Genomic DNA, 18,999 nt, shown 5'->3' with positions numbered 1-18,999 from the left:
GAGTGCAGCACATACCCAGAAGAGGCACTGTGCTAGTTTGACCTGGCTTGCCTAGCACCTGGTCTATACAGATGTTTCAGCAGGACTTTGATTCAATAAACTATTAGATTAAAAAAAAAGTGCCAGAAAGCCCCACTGAAGCACCCAGGCTATATAGATGCTGGGGAGCTGGGTCATACCAACATGAGATCTCTTCTGCTAAAAAAAAAAAAAGTGTCCGTCCCCCCCCCCCAAGTCTGTCAGCAACTAAATGACTATTAATTGCAACCCACCCATATATGTTTAGGGACTTAATAGCACCACAAGGAGGGAAACCTGGCTTTTAAACTTGTCAATGTAGGGGGGTTCCCAGGCTCTTTTTACACTAGGGGTTGGGAAAGTCCAGCCCATGGGCCAGATTGGGCCCATAATAGACTATTTCCCAGAAGCCCTTTGCCTACATCCTGGGAATGCCAGAAGTGGTGAAGTCATGACAGCACAGAGCCTGGGTTCCCCTAAGACCAGTCTGGGGCACACAAGCAGCAGATCGTAGCTCTTCTTTGGCTCCAGCCTGTGCTGTCCCCATTGCAAAATCCCAGCCCTGGCACAGCTCCATCCAGCCATGCGCCCTGGCAGTGCTGCTCAGGCCAGTCTTCATGGAAACTGTGCCCATGTCACAGCCCTGCCGCTCCTGGGGTCTCCATGGAAACTGGCCAAAGCAATGTCAGCACAGGCTGCTGGGAAATGAGTCCAGTCACTGGCCAGATCCACCATTTTGCCCACCCCTACTCTACACAGACCAGCAGGACAGAGTTGGGATCTGATTCCCAAGCAAGGCACAGCTGGGATCTGATCTGCAAGTCCAACCATCATGCCTCCTGCCACGCACTGTGCATATTAAAACATGCATGGCAGGAGGCATGATGGTTGGCATCAGATTTCAATCACTCCTTCAAAATGAGCGTCTGTCAATCTGACCTCTTGTGATCTTTCAGGCTGCTATTTTCAATACTATGCATTCTGCTTCAAGATCTGTGGGCAATTCTTGTGCAAGCATGCTTGCATATCTAGTAGTGCTAATGTTGTGCAGCTCCTTATGGCACTCTAAAGTATTTTAAGGCACTCTGGCAGAGAATCACTGCTTTAGCCTCTAAGTTGAATTTGCTTTACAGTGTGGGTTTCTAGTCTGCCAAGTACGCATATCATTTAAAACAGTTATGCATCTTGGTTCCAGTTACAGCTTAACAGCTTTAAGATGTAGTCTTCAAGTCAGGCACTTCTCTGATACATACTACATCTCAAGGAAGTACTGATGTAAGAGAGTAAGGAATTTGAAGCTTTTACTGGATTTCCTTATTTCCATAAAGATCAATTCATGCTCTAGCATGCAGTACTTGCTACCTCAGGGATTCTCAACTTGCATGCCAGGAGAACTTTTTAAAGAGGATCTTGCAGCTTTTCCACCACTCCTGCTGAGCATGCAGGATGGGACAAAGGGCATGCATTCCAGGGCCCTGAAGGGGACCTTCAATTAGTTCAGCACATGCTACCCCCTCCCTTTACTGCAAGACAGGCTCATGGAAGGCAGTAAAGACAAGCAACACTGGAGTCCTGTGCTAAGCAAAGCAAACCTGCTGCTTCACAAGCCCCAATTATTATTTAAATAAAAAAAAATTAATTCTCTGGTGAGCTACAGAAAAATGCAAATCCAGTTCTTGCACTTTTTGTCCAAAGCTGTTGGGGGAAGATAGGGAAGGGCACAGGAAATCAATACTACACACTAAGTAAACATAACATTTTCTATATCCAAAGAACCACCTAATAGAGACTGCTTTAATACTCTTGTATTTATTTGGCTTTCTGATTGTGATAAAAGGTGTAAAGAACTAATGAAAAAGTATTATTTTACTACTCACCACTCCAGAGAAGTACAGTATAAGTTCATTGCAACAAACCCCTTGGGATCAAGGGGAAGGAGTTCATTAAGTGTGTATGCTAAAAAAGTACAGGGAATCAAGTAACTGCATCATGATGAAACAGTCCAAGAAACAGGAATGATTTAAGAGGGGTTTATTATACACAGGATTTGAGACAAAATTATGCTGCACTACTCTATTTTTCAGGAAGTTTGATTTCTGGTTTACTTCAAAGTTACAGACCTGTATCTTCCTTTGGGAGGCTGCTCCTCTCTCAAACAGCAAGGCTTTCCTGCAATCCAGCTTAAAAAAAAGTCTTCTAATTATTGCTACTTACCCTTTTGTACCACCTTAAATAAAGGAATGGATTTATGAGTACTCACTTCATCTCCCCACTAGACTGAGGGGCTAAATTCAGAATCAAGTTATGGAGGGATGCTTTGAGTCTAAGACTGAGAACCACTGGGTTACTACACAGTAGTTAAGATTACATGGTCCCATGAAAGATACTTACCAGCTTCAACAATAGCAGGTTTGTTACTAGAGCAGACTGATAGCACCTTCAGCACTCTACTTGTGGTCCACAGTAGTTTCTCATAAGTGTAGGTCCTCATAATGTTAACGAGAGCCTGAGGTCCACCACTGGCCAGAATAATCAGCTGCAAAAAACAAAGAAAGTACTCTTTTTCAATTATCATTCAGTTCTCTGGGTGCAGAGAAAGACTGTTGCTAATGGCAGATTCTCAGTTCACTGGCTACATAGTGATCTGGGGTGAGAGTTTAGCTCTAACATTTTAGGTGACATATTTGGAGATCTTAGTGTAAGGTCAAATACCAACATCTTCCATGTTGTACTATCTGTTATCATAGCACCATTCAAACAGGCCCAATTAGGACTCCGAGACATCATTTACCTTGCTCTCCTGATTCCCATAAGCTAAAATCTGAAGGCAATCTGTTGTGATGGCCAGGAATTTAACATTTGTCTTGTTGAGCAAGGCAACCATTTTCTGAAGCCCACCAGCAAGACGGACAGCCATCTTGGCACCTTCTTGATGCAAGAGGAGATTGTGCAGAGTAGTAATGGCATAAAACAGCACAGAGTCCACAGGAGACCTACAGAAAAGCCAGCAAAACCTGGTGAGTACTTCCCATCTACTTACTGGTAATAACAGATAAGATGTTAAGATGGTAGTCCACATACCCAAGCATTTTCACCAGTGCAGGAATGCCTCCCGATTTGAAGATTGCCAACAGTCCTTCACGGTGATGTGAAAGGTTGTGTAGTGTACCTGCAGTACAACGGGCTGTTTCCACATCATTTGTATTCTGCATGGTACGCACAATGGCGGATACCATTTGAGGAGATCTCATGATGGCATGGCGAGAGGCTTCTTTTTTAGACAGCTGGTGAACCATAACTGCAGCCTTATTTACCACCACCTTAAAAAAAAAAAAATAAGGAAGTTTGAAACAAGTTCTCAGTTTTCAGGTCAATTAAAAGGAATCCTACAAGTTGGCTACTAAGAAAATAAGTATGTGCATACCTGGTCCTCATCATTCAAAAGTTTGGTCAGTTCTGGGATGGCACGAGTTGCCAGTTCTGCATCATCTTGGTAGTTTATCAAATTAACAACAGCATGTTTCAACATTTGGGATGGTTCAGCCAGGCGTTGCACATTAGTTGGATGAGCAGCATCAAACTGTGTGGATGGGATCTGCATACCTTCATCCAGTGTTTCAGGAAACATAGCAGCACGTACTCTCTGAGCTCTAGTCATTGCGTACTGTCCATCAATATCTGACGGAGGAAAGATTAGTTACTAAATGCCTACTCAAAAAACCACCCCCAAAAAAATACCATCCCAAAAGATAGGGTGTCAATTATATGCACTGTATGCCAAGCTTGCAAGTCATCTAAAATAAAGCCAACAATACAATGGAGACCCTCCATACCAGCCACTTGCTCCTGGGTGAAGGACTGAGAGAACCCCTGCTCCCACTCGTACAGAACTTGTGTCGTATCAACATCTTCTTCTTCAGGGTTCCCTTTGCCGCTCAAAGAGGGAGCAGTTGTTGTGGCACCAGAATGGATACCAGAGTCCAGATAAGACTGTTGCTGCCAGTGACTGACTGCTGCTTTTCTATCTGGCTCCATTGCCATATCCAACTCCATCAAGTCAGCTGCAAAAAGAACAAATATGGCTGCTTCAGACAAACTTCAAGTTAGAACAGTTAAAAGACTGCGACCCAGTTCTCAGACTGAGGCTTCACCACTTGACCAATTCAGAAGCCTGCAAACCTGACCACCTAAGTAAATAGATCTAGTCGAGCAGCCTAAACCAACCCAAGTACTTAGCACCTCAGCAGTAACTTGATTCTGTGACCCAGACATTCAGGCCTTCGGTCTTCCTCATGTATTCCAGGAAAAGGACCAACCTGCTTCTCAGCCTGTGTCAGCAAGCTTAATACAAGTATGCTTACAAATTCATGCTCTCTCTGCCATACCTTTAAATATTTTAGTAGAGAGGATAGTGCTACAACCATTTTGAAGTAAAAGACAAAGTGTGATGCACCACACGTACCTTGAGTAGCCATGTTCCTTTTTTTTTCCCCCCCCCGCTCAGAACTGTGGCCTGCTGTACTTCAGAGACCCTAGAAAAAGTTAGAAAAGAGAAAATCAGATCTCAGAAGCTGTAGAAAGCTAGTACAAGAGGCTGAAGTTAGACAAGGGGATTATCCCAAGAGGTTAGTAGTCTACTATGGACACATACAAAACCAAGGATTTAGATACTGCCCAGGCATTATTTAAAAGAACACGCATCCAATGTAGGAGCAGAAACATCTGAAACCACATCCAGGCACACTTTCTGCTGGCAGAAGTTGTATGGAGAACATTACCTCCTGAGAAAGTTGACTACAGAAGAAAGAATGGAAGATTGAAAACAATTAAGTCATTTGCTGGTTTCTCTATTTCTCATCCTCTGCAGCATGCAAAAATTTCTCAGACGAACCTTCAACCAAGCATTTAAGCCAAGCTGGGGGCTCTGTACTAATTGGAGCAACACAAACAATGCTATTTAATCTGCTTCTGGTGCAGACTCTCCCCACCCCTACCTATAGCAGTTGTCTGACTTGAGGAATCAGTCTTATATCAGTTAAGCTAAAAACACACACAAACCACAAAATGGGGGGGGGGGGGAAGAGGAGGAGAAAGGAATGGGAAAAAGTAGACCACCACCCATGAAAGTGGGCAAGATAAAATTAAGAATTCTCCACTTGGTATAAAAAACAAAAAAAACCCACACAACTGAGAATTTAGCCTTTATTAAAAAACAGGTAGGTAGTATGCATTCCTGGGGAATAAATTTAAAAATCAAACCCACAGAATTCTAAAAACAAAGCCTAAACCACCAAGCCCCTACTATTCCTTTGGACAGAGCTGACATGCCCTTCTCTATTATTCCCTGACAGTTTAAATGCACCTGAATAGGGATAGTTTCCTTTTTTCAGACAGTATTTGTAAAGAATATACAAACTTAAGACTGAGGGTTAAGACTGGGTGAAAGTTGTTAGAATTTTAACAAGTTAAAACTATTGACAACTCTAGCCCACCTACTGCAAGTGAGATTACAAAATAGTCACTTCCCTTTGAGAGAAAGTATTTTACCCTTCCAGTTTGCAACAGCATTATGTTTAAAATGACCTGCTGAAATCAAACCAAGCCAATGTCACCTACAGCAGTGGTCTCCAAAGTGGGGTGCACAGACCCCGGGGGTGTGCAAGAGGATTTGTTGGGGTGCAGGAAGAAAGTATTAGAACTTCTGTTTATATAAATATACATATATTGGGGTACACGCTCAAAAAGTTTACTGATAGGGGCGTGCAATCAAAAAAGTTTGGAGACCGCTGACCTAGAGTACAGAATTTCCATCTAACATATTCATTAGTGTGCTATGTTTGTATTTCAGATACCCTTATTTCTAAATAATATTTTTAATCTTGAAAAGGAGATATCCAACCTTTCCTTCAAGAACTACTAACCATCAAGCTAAGACTGAAAGGAAGCAGATACTAGTTTTTATGACAACATTCAGAAGGGCTAAGCAACTCTAGTGCAAGCTTAAATTAGATATGAGGTTCTAAACAGCAGTTGTTTAGATCAGACTCAAGTCCTCCTCTGAACCCACCAGAGATGCACCCATTCCCTGGCCAGGGGTAGGTAGTGCATTATCCCTTAGCGCAGCCAAGTAACAGTAATGACTGTTCACACAGCAATGCTCTGAACTGACAAGGAATTGAACCAGTTACAAAACCATGGTTGTGCATTTCCACGCAAGTCAAGTCTTAGAAGTGTCACTTTAGAAGTAGCAGTATTTGGGCAGACAAAGGGTTGAACTAGAAGCCTATCACCCATATTGAGTTATTTAACCTGTCTCCAGCCACAAGTCCCAAATATTGGGTTATGGCATAGCTATGGCCAGTCATGCATCATTTAAAATGAGGCCTAACAGCTTTACCACATACATCCCTCCCTCTGACCCAAAGCCAAGAAGCTTGTATACCAACATCACCACTATGTATAGGTAATATTTTAAAGTCCCTTTTTTACAGCTAGTTGTATATTCCCTTTTGCATTCAGCTTCTGTTGATGAAGTTACAAGTGAGACCACTTTGCTTGGCTGGATGTAACTACATAGTAAGCATAATTGCTTCAAGGGGTAGTTTGAATTATCAAGCACAGTTACAGAGTAAGTTTAACAGGAAAGATGATTCCTTAAGATGCAACTGAAACACTGCTCTAGACTGTAGGCCTGGTAGTTTTATAAATCCAGCATCCAGTATTTGAAAGTTCCAGTTCCAGGTGATTAGTGATAGCTGCTGAATCACTGCTATCTCCATTTTGATATTCTTCCAGTGGTAAAAAAAAAAGACTTTGTACCATTTAAGTAGCTCTGTCTAGGAAGAGTCCTCAGAGCACCTATTTGCAACCAGACAGGGTTTCCCCCTGAATTTCTGCCATTTAGGAACAGCATGACCACTTGGAACTAGCTACCATGCATACTGCATCTATCTGTGAAAGAACTTTTACAGCAGTTGATTGGCCTGCTAGATTTAAGAGGAAATGAGCTCCTACTCCATTTGAGTCCAACACTACTACAGCTAAAAGGAGCCACAATGTCTTCAGTCTATTTTGAATGTGTCCATTGTTGCACAAAATCTAAAACAACAAAAACACTGATGATTTACTTTGGGTAAAGATAAGTAGTAACAATTTCAGTAAAGGGAAATGGGCAAATTTTTATAATTGGTCTGAGGGGAAAGCAATACACACACTGTTTTACTTTGTGAAAAAGGCAGCCTGGAACCAGGTCTACTGTGCTTCTGGTTTGCACAACATATGCTTGCACCAGCTACTTTAAGCCTAGCTCCAATTCAATTTGATGCCATTCAACTAGACATGGACAATTCTTGCCTCATTACTAAAAAACCCATTAATGCAGAAATTTTGGTCACCATTACAATTTCAAAAGTTGTTTTTAAAAAAAACCGCCTAACAGGAAAGGTAAGTTTAACATTAGCTACACTGGAACAAGCATGCTCCTTTTAAATACATCTCCTTGCTAACTGCAGCAGGATTCCATGTGCCAAAAGAGATGAAACAAGAACTTAAAATAAAATGATGTTCTATACCTAAGGCCCAGGAGGTTTTACCAGATGGAACATGTTCATCAGCAATACCCTACCAAAAGCTGTGGGACAGACTCAGCAGTTATCAATTTAAGATTGTGATCATCATTAAATTAGTGAACACACTTGCAGATTTTTTTTTTTTTATTTTTTTTTTTTGCAAGTAAGGCCAATTACCATGCTCTCTCCCCCTCCCTACATCTGTACACTAAGAGGACTAGTTAGTTACTTCACTTACTCATGCCAGAGTTTACTAGCTTTGTATTTTTCTAGAAAACAAGATGTACTTTTAATGTACATCTGGAGATACAGGGTACCATTCAAGTGTAGGTCTTTGTATGCAAGTCAACTTTAGCTTAAAAGTTGAGTTGCCAAACTCAAAAGAGCTCAAGAGCAAGTTAAAAGCTACATAAGTTAAGGAGCTCAGGTTAAAAAAAAAAAAAAAAAAAAGAAAAAAGAGGCAAAAGGGGAATTGTTCAGACATTCATACCCCACTAACTTCAGAGCTCAAAAGGCATTAAGACAACATTGCAGATGCAGTACCCCAGCCTTCCAGCTGAAATGAATACAGCTCTAAGATTCCTAATGAAAATCCTCTTGATAAATAAAAATCTACACTGTAAAATCAGGGTTGTCCAACTTTTAAGGCCCTGGGGGCCACACCAGGCAAGGAACAGCCCACAGGGCATGCAGTAGATCCCAATGGATGCCCCCCACCTCCTGCAATGCAGGTTGAGGCCTGCTTCCTCCACAGCCCCAGACAGCACCATACTGCCCCACCACCCTCCCAGGCAGAGGCAAGTTGCAGCAGCTAGAAGAGGGAGTGGTAAGTGGCAGCCAGACAGAAGCCCAGAGGACACAACCTTTTCCCCCCACCCACACACTCTCCCCACCACACATTTTCAGTTGTCCAGATTACAGCAGGGCTGTCCAGCTGGCAGCCTGCAGGGTGCATGCATCCTGTAAAGGGTTCTCTCATCCAACCTATAAATCCTTTCCTTGTTAAGGCACAATCTGCAAAAAATTTCATCTGTTTTCAGACTGGATTGTTTATGTAACTTAAGCTCAAGTCTTTTCCCTTTTGTAAGACATACAGCCTTACTAGCAGCACAAGATAAAAATTGTGACGTGCCTGTCTCTGTGAATGACTAACACAACAAACAGTTTTATGAACATGCTGTTTTAACGAGGAAGGCTAAAAGCAGCAGTACTAGCCCTGTACAACTCACTTAACTAAACCAGACAGCAGACAGAGGCCTTTTCCCATTAGAAGTTTTACATGTCAAGCGCTTTTTTTAAAAAACAGAAACACTGCATGTATTTGAGCTTTGTTCTCTCAATGGTACACAAATTGTACCAATGTCTCAGGCCAAAATGCAACTCAACCTGCACAAAACAGGAGCAGCCTGTAACAGATTAAACTAACTGCTATTTCAGGCTGACTGCACCAAGGCTTTTTAGAGTTAAAAAAACTGCAGTGTTCACACAAATCTAGCATACTAAAAACAGAATAAGCTTGATGTGCATTGATACATGCGCAGGCCAGGTCAATGGCCCCTTCTCACTGCCACAGAGCAGGCTATGCAAGGAGAAAATTGTAGCTTGGCCCAGGCCCCAAGCTGCTACCACCCTGTGACCCAATCCCATGATCCTGCCTGTCCCACTCCTGAACACCACTCCCCACCCAAAGCCCCATAAGGAGTTGTAATGGGGGGAAAGAAGGGTGCCAACCTGACCTGTAATAGCTCAAGAACTCCCTACATGGTCCTCAGGCCCAAATAAAACTGCCCACCCCTGCTGTAAACAGTATTGTGCTTAAGAAGCAGCTCAATGTCTTAACATTGGTAGGAGCCCTAGAGTAGGTAAAATACGTAGCCCGAGCCAACTATTAGTTTTAATTAAGCTCATAGAAAGCAAAGAACACATGTAGATTCAGATTTATACTAAGGACAACTACTGGATAATGTAGAAGAGAGATAGGGGTTTGTAAAATTTCCCTGGTAGACAAGTATGTTTTGTGGAGATGGGACATCCCCATGAATGAAGAAAAAAGGTTTAAAAAGTTGTGTGATGAACATTCTAACAAAGCACCTAATTTGTATTGCTTCTGAATATGAATAAAAATAGTCTGGATCATTTAACATTCTTTCAGTTCTTATGTTTAAGCAGCAATTCTGTAAATTTTTTTTTTTTTTTTGATGTACGAAAAGTGGCATCCCTTCAAGGGATCTGACCATGATTTAAGCTACCACACAACTACAGAGAACGAAAGAGAACCCTTAAACTAGTCTGTACATGTGTGAGAATACAGACACTGTCAATTCTCACACTATTTCCCAACAACGCACTTAAAGCATTTTGAGCCATCACATTCCAGTAGCCAACACTCTTCTCCCCTGTCCTGTGGGGGAATGCCTAGTGCTCATGTATGTTAAACATAAGCCTCAAGGTTAGGGAGGAGCAAAAAAAGAAACCAACCAAAGGTTTGGAGGACCTGTACCTGGAAAGTGCTTTACACACCAATTAAGAACAAGAAACCTTATATGGGAACAAGAAAATGGCACATGCAACCCCTTCTTCCAAAACCTGAAATCAAGAGCAGTCTAGGGCCAAGGTCTCCAAAACTAAAGATTTTTACAACTGCCAGTTCAGAGTTAATGCAACACTTTTTGCATGCCAGCTTCTAATTCCTAGAGAGATCATGGACCAACAGTCTTTACCTAGAGTAGGGGCAGGCAAAATGCTGCCCCCAGGCCAGATGCAGCCCACCAAGCCATTCCATCTGGCCTGTGAGGCCCCTAAAGTTTAGAAAATTAATATTTATCTGCCCCTGGCTGCCTGTCATGCATCCCTTGATGGCTTGCCAAAAACTCAGTAAGCAGCCCTCCGCCCAAAATAATTGGCTGCCCCTGATCTACAGCCCAGCACAAAACATTTGTACTGCCTCTCAGATTGCTTTTAGAAGTCCTGGAGCATTGGGCATTTCCTGTGAGCATGGAAGGCTAGAAAGACTAGCATCAATATGAAACACGTCAAAGTGGAAAATTTTTCTAAAATTAAGAAGTCTGGACTTAGCCTTTCTTCATTTTTTAAGTTACTTCTAACAATTTTGAAGAGAAGGATTTAAAAAGAAACCTCTGAAATACTCAAGTTATACCCACTTAAAATGCTTATGTTGAAGAGGGGGGAGGGAGGAAGGAGAATTATCCTAGTAGCTCAATGCCCTTGTGAGAGAGCACAAGGTCAAATACAATAGTGATGTAGCAGATCTAAGAAGTGATTTAGGTTAAAAAGAACAGTCTAAGCTATTCCCACCAATCTCAGCCAGGAAAAGCATTTTCAGAATGCACACCAGAATCTGGCCTTTCACAGCTGTTTGACTTGTACTCAATTTACACAGGCTGGTCTGAAAACTCCATCCTCCCCCTAATGTAGGGCTCTATTTTTGGAAATTCTGGCCTGTATAAGAAGAGTTAACCACCATGTTAACATCTACTTTTCATTAATAAATAGAAGTTAAGTTTTGAAGCAAGGGGTTGCTACTATTCAGATATAGCTCTCATCATTGCACACACTGGGTACATCCCCACAAGTACACATATACAGGGGAAGCTCACACTTCTCACAGGACAAAAAGCAGCAGCATGCATTTATGCTGCTGCTGCTATTATTTCCCCAGGCACCCCTGCACGTGAGCTCTGGAGCATGGCAAATAGATCCAGGTGGAGTAGGGGAGGGTGGGGCCAGCACCTGTGCTGGAGTCCTGAGGTGAGGCAGCTTTTTTAATTCCAGGATCTGAGAATCAAAAAACAACCCACCAGCCTGCAAAATTAACAGCATGCAAATGGGTGTACATGCACCATGTGTAGCTTGTGGTACCCACTTATACAGAAGTCTTCCCTCTGAAGTCAGCAGGGCTGCTCTTGCAAGTTATCTACCTGCGCAAGGAATTTTATTATCAGGTCCTTGATGATCTTCTGTCTTGGAGCAGCTTTGTGAAGTTTGACTAAGCCCCCTTGTCAACAATGGCATTAAGGTTAAGTGTATTTTTAGTGTTATGAAGCATCACTAGTTCCACCCCACTGCAACTATAGACCATAACCTGCCCCCACCATCCATCCTGATAGTATAAAATGCCCAAGTTAACTCATGGATTGCATGGTTCCCATGCTACCACTTTGAGTCCTGAAGCATTACGTTTTTTATAGGCTGATTGCAGCCATTTAATATTCTTCCTAAATTACCTAAGAAAGATTCATTTAGATAACCCCACCAAAAGGCAGGCACGAGGTTTGACTTTGTACAATCAATAGTAGGATTACAGAGCCAAGTGAAGCTTCAGTTCTGAAGCTTTCACTTAGTATCTGATACAGATTGAAAGTGTTGCAGAACACAAGACTTAACTATATGAAAGTATGCATCTTCTCCCCTTACTGGAGTAGGTTTGCTTTGGAGGGTGAGAGTAATACAATGGAACCAGGTAACAGACAAAGCACTGATCACCTCCATGTACCCTATACAGAAGTGAAATGCTCTTCCAACAGAGACGAACCTATCAAACTCCTGATTTTTGCAGAAACTTCAAATTTGATAGGTTCTGTGAAAAATCCCAGTCCCTGCAAAATAGCACAGGGACCATGAAAAAGCAGGAAAAAACAGCAGCGAGCCAGTGGGGGGGGAGCAGGGCAGGGGCTGTATGAGAAAATTGGCAGCAGTGCCCCCCCCAGCCCCCCATGGAGCCCTCAGAAGTCCCACTCCACCTCAGATTGACAGGTGACACTTGTCAGATCTCCAGGGAGGGGTGCAACTCCTGGAGTCCATGGCCAGAGGCACAGCGCCCCCCCCCCCATGCTCTGCCACAAAAATAGTGGCATACAATGTACCAGGACCATGAAATGTAGAGGCAGCCTCTATGAATTAGATAGGTCCCTAGCTATAGGTAAGGAGGTCTTAGTCCTATAGTCTCAGATACCCCATTTGTCTAAAGTCCAAGGCCTATGAGTGCTGTAAACTTAATCAAAATAAATAAAATAAAACAAAAAAACCTCAAAGTGCAATTGAAAGCTAATGGCCACTTAATTGTAGGTTGCCATCAAGTTAAATGAAGCAGTTAAAAAAAAAAAAAGAGAGAGAAGTCAGCATTCAATTCCAGTTTTAATCCTTCTATATTAAAATGTGTCATTCATTCTTTGTATTATGCAAGATGGATTACTTTAAAACAAAGTATAAATCAAACTGTTCATTTTGAGTTTTAAGTTGAAGTAGTCAAACTAATCTGCCTTCATGTTACCTAGCTAGTACTTGAAGGTGCTCCACACTGGAGGTGATCGTCATTTAAAGAGGGGTCATATGGTAGCTATCAGCAGTTTTCCAACTCTATAAAAATGCTTTTCAGTTGGATGCTATGCTAGAAGCATTTAGAGGCTGCTGTAAAAAAAGCAAAGCAAAGCAAAAAAAAAAACAAAAAACCTACACACAATGAGCTAGTACAGGTTACCCAGTGTACACAGAAAGCAGAGAAGGATTTTTATCCAAGTTCATAAAAGCCATTTAAGAGAGAAAGCAACTAGGGGAAGCAGCAGGTGCACTCTTGGGGAAAAAAAAAAAAAAAAAAAATCAAGCTTGAATGCCATTTAGCAAAAATGTTTGACTACGGTATTTTTCAGCATCCAAGTCTGCCTTGGTCACCTGCAGTGCAAATGTGCTGAAACAGACTCCCAACTAGGAAGTGATCTGCTCTCACATCAGCTGTTTTGGCTTCCAAACTTCACATGTGGTTTGGAATCTGCTAGGGACCTTCACAGACAAGATCACTTAAATCCTTGCTTCAAGGCCTTTAGGTCCTGTACAACTTCAAACCAATTTGTCTAGTGTCAACCCAAATGACACTTATTGTAGATGCACTTTCAATTGGTAATTTCAAGTTCTTGTTCACATTGTTAGGCACCCCCCTCCCTTATAACCTCTGACCAGTCCTACAGGTTTGTAAGATGCCAGAGCCAGAACATGCAGGGTGGTCCCACCAACATTTTTCTAAAGTTGGATTGGTTGTACTGTGAAGGGGGATTTCTGAACTTTTCTCATGCAAGGCCACAAGCTAGCAGGTATATATAGCTCTTAAAGATCTGAACTGGGATTACTTTGCATTATCCTATGATTCTGTACCACAGAACACATATTGCCCATGAAAGGGCAAAAAAAGCCACTGCATGGTTCTTAGAAAGGTTTATTCAACATTTTAGCTTTCTACAAGGGTCAGAGGCTAAGTGATTCAAGTGAAAAGCAACACATGGTCAAGTCAGAACAGTTTAACATACTTCTTTACAAATCAAGATAAAAAAGTAATGCCAGTAACAGAATTTCAAATTTTAAGTGTAATCTGGACTGGATAGATGCAATTCTGGCAGCCTGTATTAACAAAAGCGATGGTTTTTCTCAGGCTTAAATCTTATTTCTGTTCACAATAGAGTACCCAAAACATAGATTACACTATTCTGGCACCACATTTGCACTCGACTTACCAGTCCAAATAAAAGCAAGTGAAGACTTAGTCACCCTACACACATTTGGGACACCACACAACACAACTACTATAGAACCAGCACCTGCTACTTGACCACCAGTCTCCCCTAAACCAAACAAAGCACTATTATCCTTGAAAGTCAGAATCCCTTATTTCAGTTTTTAATGCCTAAATCGGCACTCAAACTGTACAAAATCCAGAGTTCCTACATGCATCAAGAACCCATTACGTAGCCTGTTCAGTTTTGTTTTTAATATAGCAAAATGCTTTCCCTCTGTTATTTACCCAAGGTGGTCAGCAAATTCTGATGCTTTTGCCTCTTGCACATGGAAGAAATAAACCTAACTGTATCCTGAGGTACAGAGGTAAAACTCCCCACTTACCCCCCCTATCTATTAGGATACCAAGACCAGCATTGACTCAGCAGACAAGCTGCATCCCCTCCCCCCCAGTTAAAATTAGTCCAGGCCCCCAACACTGCCAGATTTACCCAATGAAGGGCAATTAAGGGAGAACCTGAAGTATACACATGCCAACTCAGTTCAGACTGCAACAGAAAAGCAGTGTATGCTTTAGAATACAGTAATTGTATAATACTTATACCACAGAAGCAGAACAAGTAGCAGTTGTATGGTTTGTAATAAGCAATAATCCACTCAAGACTTGCAGATTCTTTAACATCAACACTCCAAATTGATAGTTATGCCCAAAAGAATGCTGTTTTGATAAGTGGATATTTGGCATGGCAACTTCATAGCCATCTGGCAGCATTATGCAGGAAGTTCGGGTTGCTTTTTTGTTCACCAAGTCATCTATGACTCAGAGAACAAGAATGAGAAGTCAAAGTCCCTTGCCCATATCACTATGGGAGGTAAAGCTGGTATTTGTGCTCTGCAGCTCTTTTAAGTGTTCATGGAATTCATGCCATTTTAAAGCTACAACTGTTTTTATCCAAGGAAAGGCCTGCTGCACTTATCCCGTTCAAGCTTTAGGAGTTACAGTAAGCTGCATGAAATCATTCCTTCTATTCCGAGTGATAAACTGAACCAATCACCCAGCAATTAACACTGTACAGCTAGTTTACTGACATACTGTATCAAAATCTAGTTACAGGACTTGGAAGTTAGATAGCCAATGCAATAGCAGCGACATTCCAAGGAGATATAGTTACCTATATAACACCTCAAATGTCACTACATTTACCTTCTGTACAACCTAACAGTTGCATGCCAGAACTACAACAGTACTCAAACAGTCCAGACTGCAAAGAGCAGCTCATATTTGTAAAATAGCTGGTGTTCTGAAGGACAGCTTTTTATCATCAATTTTACCAAATCGGCAATGTTAAAATATACAGTGGGCAGTTATATACCCCAGGAGTACAGCTGCCTAGAATGTGTGACCAACAATCAAGTCATATACTCAACTCTGCACACTGGTTAGACTCTACATCCAAATATACAGAAATATGATAACATGCAAACAGATTTCGATGTCTTTTGCACCTTGTATCTTTTTTCTGGAGTACTAATTTATAAACCTGAATTTGGCAACATGGCTTTCTAAAGTTACTGTGCATTTTATGTTGGCAAGTTTAATCAATTGCTTTCACAGACTAACTGCATTATTTTTATATTTCCACTTAGATACATCCATATTTCCAGCAAATTTAACTACTCTGCCACAAGGAACACCAGTGTTACTCATTTCCATGATGTTGAGAGTGAGTATTTTTCATACTAGAGTGCCCATCCAAAAGTCTCAAATCTGAGGCCAATTACTTGGTAATGACAAACAAGATTCTGGCTTTCAAAGATCTAGTGGTCAGGCATATTAAGTAGTACAGTAATCCCTTAAAATAAGAGTCCGCTCGAGTTTGATATTGCATTGGTTGATGTAACTGTTACATGTGAGATAACCAAAAATATAGAACTCTTCAGATTTATGACAGACATCTTAAAACAGTCCTGCTGGAAGTTGCTAGTTTAGTAACCACTTACAATTATTCAGTCACTTTCCAAAGTTTGCAAAGCAACAGAGGTAAAAGATTGAAGTTCTAACAGGTTATATAAGAGGCTGTGGAGTCTGTCCTCATCCCAATCTGCAAACAGATTCACTGTTCTGTGGTACCTCACAAGTCACCCTCAAAGCTCTATAAATTGCCACGGGGGGGGGGGGGGGGAAATAAAATTAAAGCTGTACACAAAAATGGACTATTTTAGTCAGCCTTCCACATAGCTGTTAACCATTAGTCTTTGTGGCTTAAAAACTTGATAGCTGTTAGAATCAATGTTATTACTAGGAGAATGCCCACAGGATATCTGAGAAACTGTGAAATTAAGGCAGTAACTGCTCTGCAATTCTATTCCATCGCTGTAAAATCTATAATGAAAAAAGTTATCTACATAAAGTTAGATGCTTATTAAAACAGAACCGCCCGAGTGAGGCTCGACACCAAGACCAAGCTTATTTTACTAGCACTCCTTGAATTAAAGCAAGACTGACTAAGCTATAGTACTTCCTCAATAGCTGCTGGATGTTAAGATTCTTGACCACTGGAGGGCACCTATATTGTTGCCAGGACAGAGCTGGCATTACCCTACAGAGCTCTATACTATAAGGACTAGATATGGCTTGGAATATTTGTAACTAGGTCATACATGCCCTATAACATGGAACTTTATAATCCCTCCAGTTCCAGCCTGGATATACCTAGCTAGATATACTAGCTCAATTTTGATTCCGTCAGGGGGTACCACGTGCCTAGAACAAATGCATTTGTATTAAATAATTCAGGCAAGATTGAGTAAATTTAAGTGTCACTTTTCATTTAATAAAAAAGTAATTCTCTGATTCAGCAGAAGCAGGCTTGAGAATTCTGTGATGCCAATTGAAGCCTACACCAACCTGCTCAAATATTAGCTTTATCAAGGAACTGCTTAAGGATTTGGTTCAGTGCTACAGAATGAAGAACATACTACTGTACTGTACTACAAATCATGGTGATTTGGTTTTGTACTAGACCACACTGCTGCAATAATGCTCCATCTAGTTCACGTCATTTATCCCCATCTTATTCATAGCAGACCCAAATGTTAGGGTTTTAGCTCTAAGCCTCTGAGGATGTGTGGCATACAACCTAGAGTATGGTGGTCTAGTCTTTTTTTTTTTTTTTTTTTTTAATGTTTACCTTGAGAAAACTTGCTGTTTTCTCCAGTTCTTTTTATGTCATCTCATCATGGAGCCTGCATTCATCAAAATGATAATGAACTTGACATCTGCTCACACTATACTGTATTAAGCAAGTTTGGTATATTATGCTGACAGTTATCCAAGTAATTATTCCCATCAGCTACGAAAGCCAGACTATATTACTGCTATAAATTAAATTCATTTTTAAGGGTTGTTGCCTTGTGGGTCTCAGGACATCGCCAGACAAGGTTCTTTGAGTAGATGTGAGATCTTTTATTAGATCAGCTAAACAGTTGGAAGAATTGTTCTTTGCAAGCTTTCAGACATAAGCACCCTTCTCCAGGCATAGGGGGAGTCTCTTCCTATGCCTGAAGAAGGGTGTTTGTGCCCAAAAGATTCCATTTTTAATGGGTTTGGAAAGTGACAGTCATACCCCCAGAAACAAAGAGCAGGGTGAAAAACCTCACTATATCAATCATAGCTAGTAACTCCCTACGTTTAAGGGCTTGCCGATATGACAGAGTTAATTTTGTTGTTTGAGAAAATGGGGCAGGGGGGAATCTTAGGTTGCAAGCTACATTACTGAAGACCTTTCAATGTCAAAGCAGCAACAAAATCCAAATAGTTTAAAGGCATAGCAAAGGGGGGGGGGTTGTTTTAAGGCACTGTAATTAGACACAGACTAAGTTTCAGACATATTGAGCCCACCTCACCATCCTTTACTACAATAATTTTGCTCAGTAGAAACACATGCTTCCCTGGACTAATGGGTTTGTACAAGTCTGCAGCACAGTTCAATGCAGCCTGGTTTTGAACCTACTTCACTGCAGCTCAACTGCCACACCGATTTTTCTAGTTGCATGCCAATACACACACCGTTTTTCCCCCTCCCAACTAGTCCATCAGGGAGCCAATTAAGCTTAGTTTCTCTTACCAAAGTTTGTTTTACAGAACCTCGATCAAGCAAAACACAGCTCAAGGGCAGAGGAAACTTAAAATACTAAGGAGTGAGGTCATATTCTGCATGTCCTATTCACAACAGGCAGTTTAAACTATGCTATTAACAAAAAAGTTTCGTTGCGGCCGCCTGCACTGTCACCACCATCCTGCTATTCCCAACCCAAACTATTGTGAACTGCTTCCAAAAGCACAACTTCAGTTACAGCCGCGCCGCCAGTCTGCAGCAGCCTCCTCTCCGGCTTCACACACACTGTCTGGAGGGTTTGTTGCCGAAGTGGAGGGTAGACCGGCCAGCTCGGCTGCACCACACAAAAGCCCGGGGAGCCCCAAGTTGGCTGCAAAGCGGAGCAGGCTCCCGGCACTGCTGTCTCTCCCTCCCTCCCTCCCGCCCGCCGCGCAGCGGCATCGCCCCGGGGTCCACGGGTTGGGATTCTGCCGGCCCGTCCCGGGGCCCCACTTGTGCCCCCGTCCCGGGTGCTGCAGCCCTGCCACGCGTCCCAACGCAAACCGGCCCCCGCCCCTCCCCTGGCTGAGGGATACTTTCTCAAAACAAACCCGCTTTCCTTAGCGCCCTGCCCTGCCCGCCGGGAGCCCGGCTCGGGTTACAGAGGGGACAGCGCGGAACAAAGGGAAAGGGGGGCCCTGGCTCGGCCCCTTCCCGCGCCCGCCAGGGACCGCACCAGCCCTTTGTGCCGAGGGGCGGCGCCCACCCGGGCCCGCGGGCCCCACAACGGCCGG

The 18,999-nt window shown here is 42.2% G+C and overlaps 1 protein-coding gene across 3 annotated transcripts in view; it reads right to left on the bottom strand.

The window, feature by feature from the left end:
- CTNNB1 (catenin beta 1) overlaps window positions 1-18,999 on the bottom strand; it is a 35,381-nt gene that overhangs the window by 16,154 nt on the left and 228 nt on the right. For 2 of the 3 annotated variants that reach the window (XM_019537413.1, XM_019537409.1), the window contains exons 1-6: window positions 4,481-4,550; window positions 3,852-4,079; window positions 3,443-3,696; window positions 3,100-3,338; window positions 2,810-3,011; window positions 2,410-2,554 (exon numbers count right to left, since the gene is read on the bottom strand). In XM_019537413.1, coding sequence (XP_019392958.1) covers window positions 2,410-2,554; window positions 2,810-3,011; window positions 3,100-3,338; window positions 3,443-3,696; window positions 3,852-4,079; window positions 4,481-4,493 — 1,081 coding nt within the window. In that variant the 5' untranslated portion in view covers window positions 4,494-4,550. Of the gene's footprint in view, window positions 1-2,409; window positions 2,555-2,809; window positions 3,012-3,099; window positions 3,339-3,442; window positions 3,697-3,851; window positions 4,080-4,480; window positions 4,551-18,999 lie in introns of those variants that run through there. The other variant, XM_019537421.1, reaches the window with a different exon arrangement.

Source organism: Crocodylus porosus, unplaced genomic scaffold, assembly GCF_001723895.1.
Source record: "Crocodylus porosus isolate Cpor-Errol unplaced genomic scaffold, CroPor_comp1, whole genome shotgun sequence".
NCBI lineage: Eukaryota > Metazoa > Chordata > Crocodylia > Crocodylidae > Crocodylus > Crocodylus porosus.
This window is presented reverse-complemented; position numbering and strand designations above follow the sequence as displayed.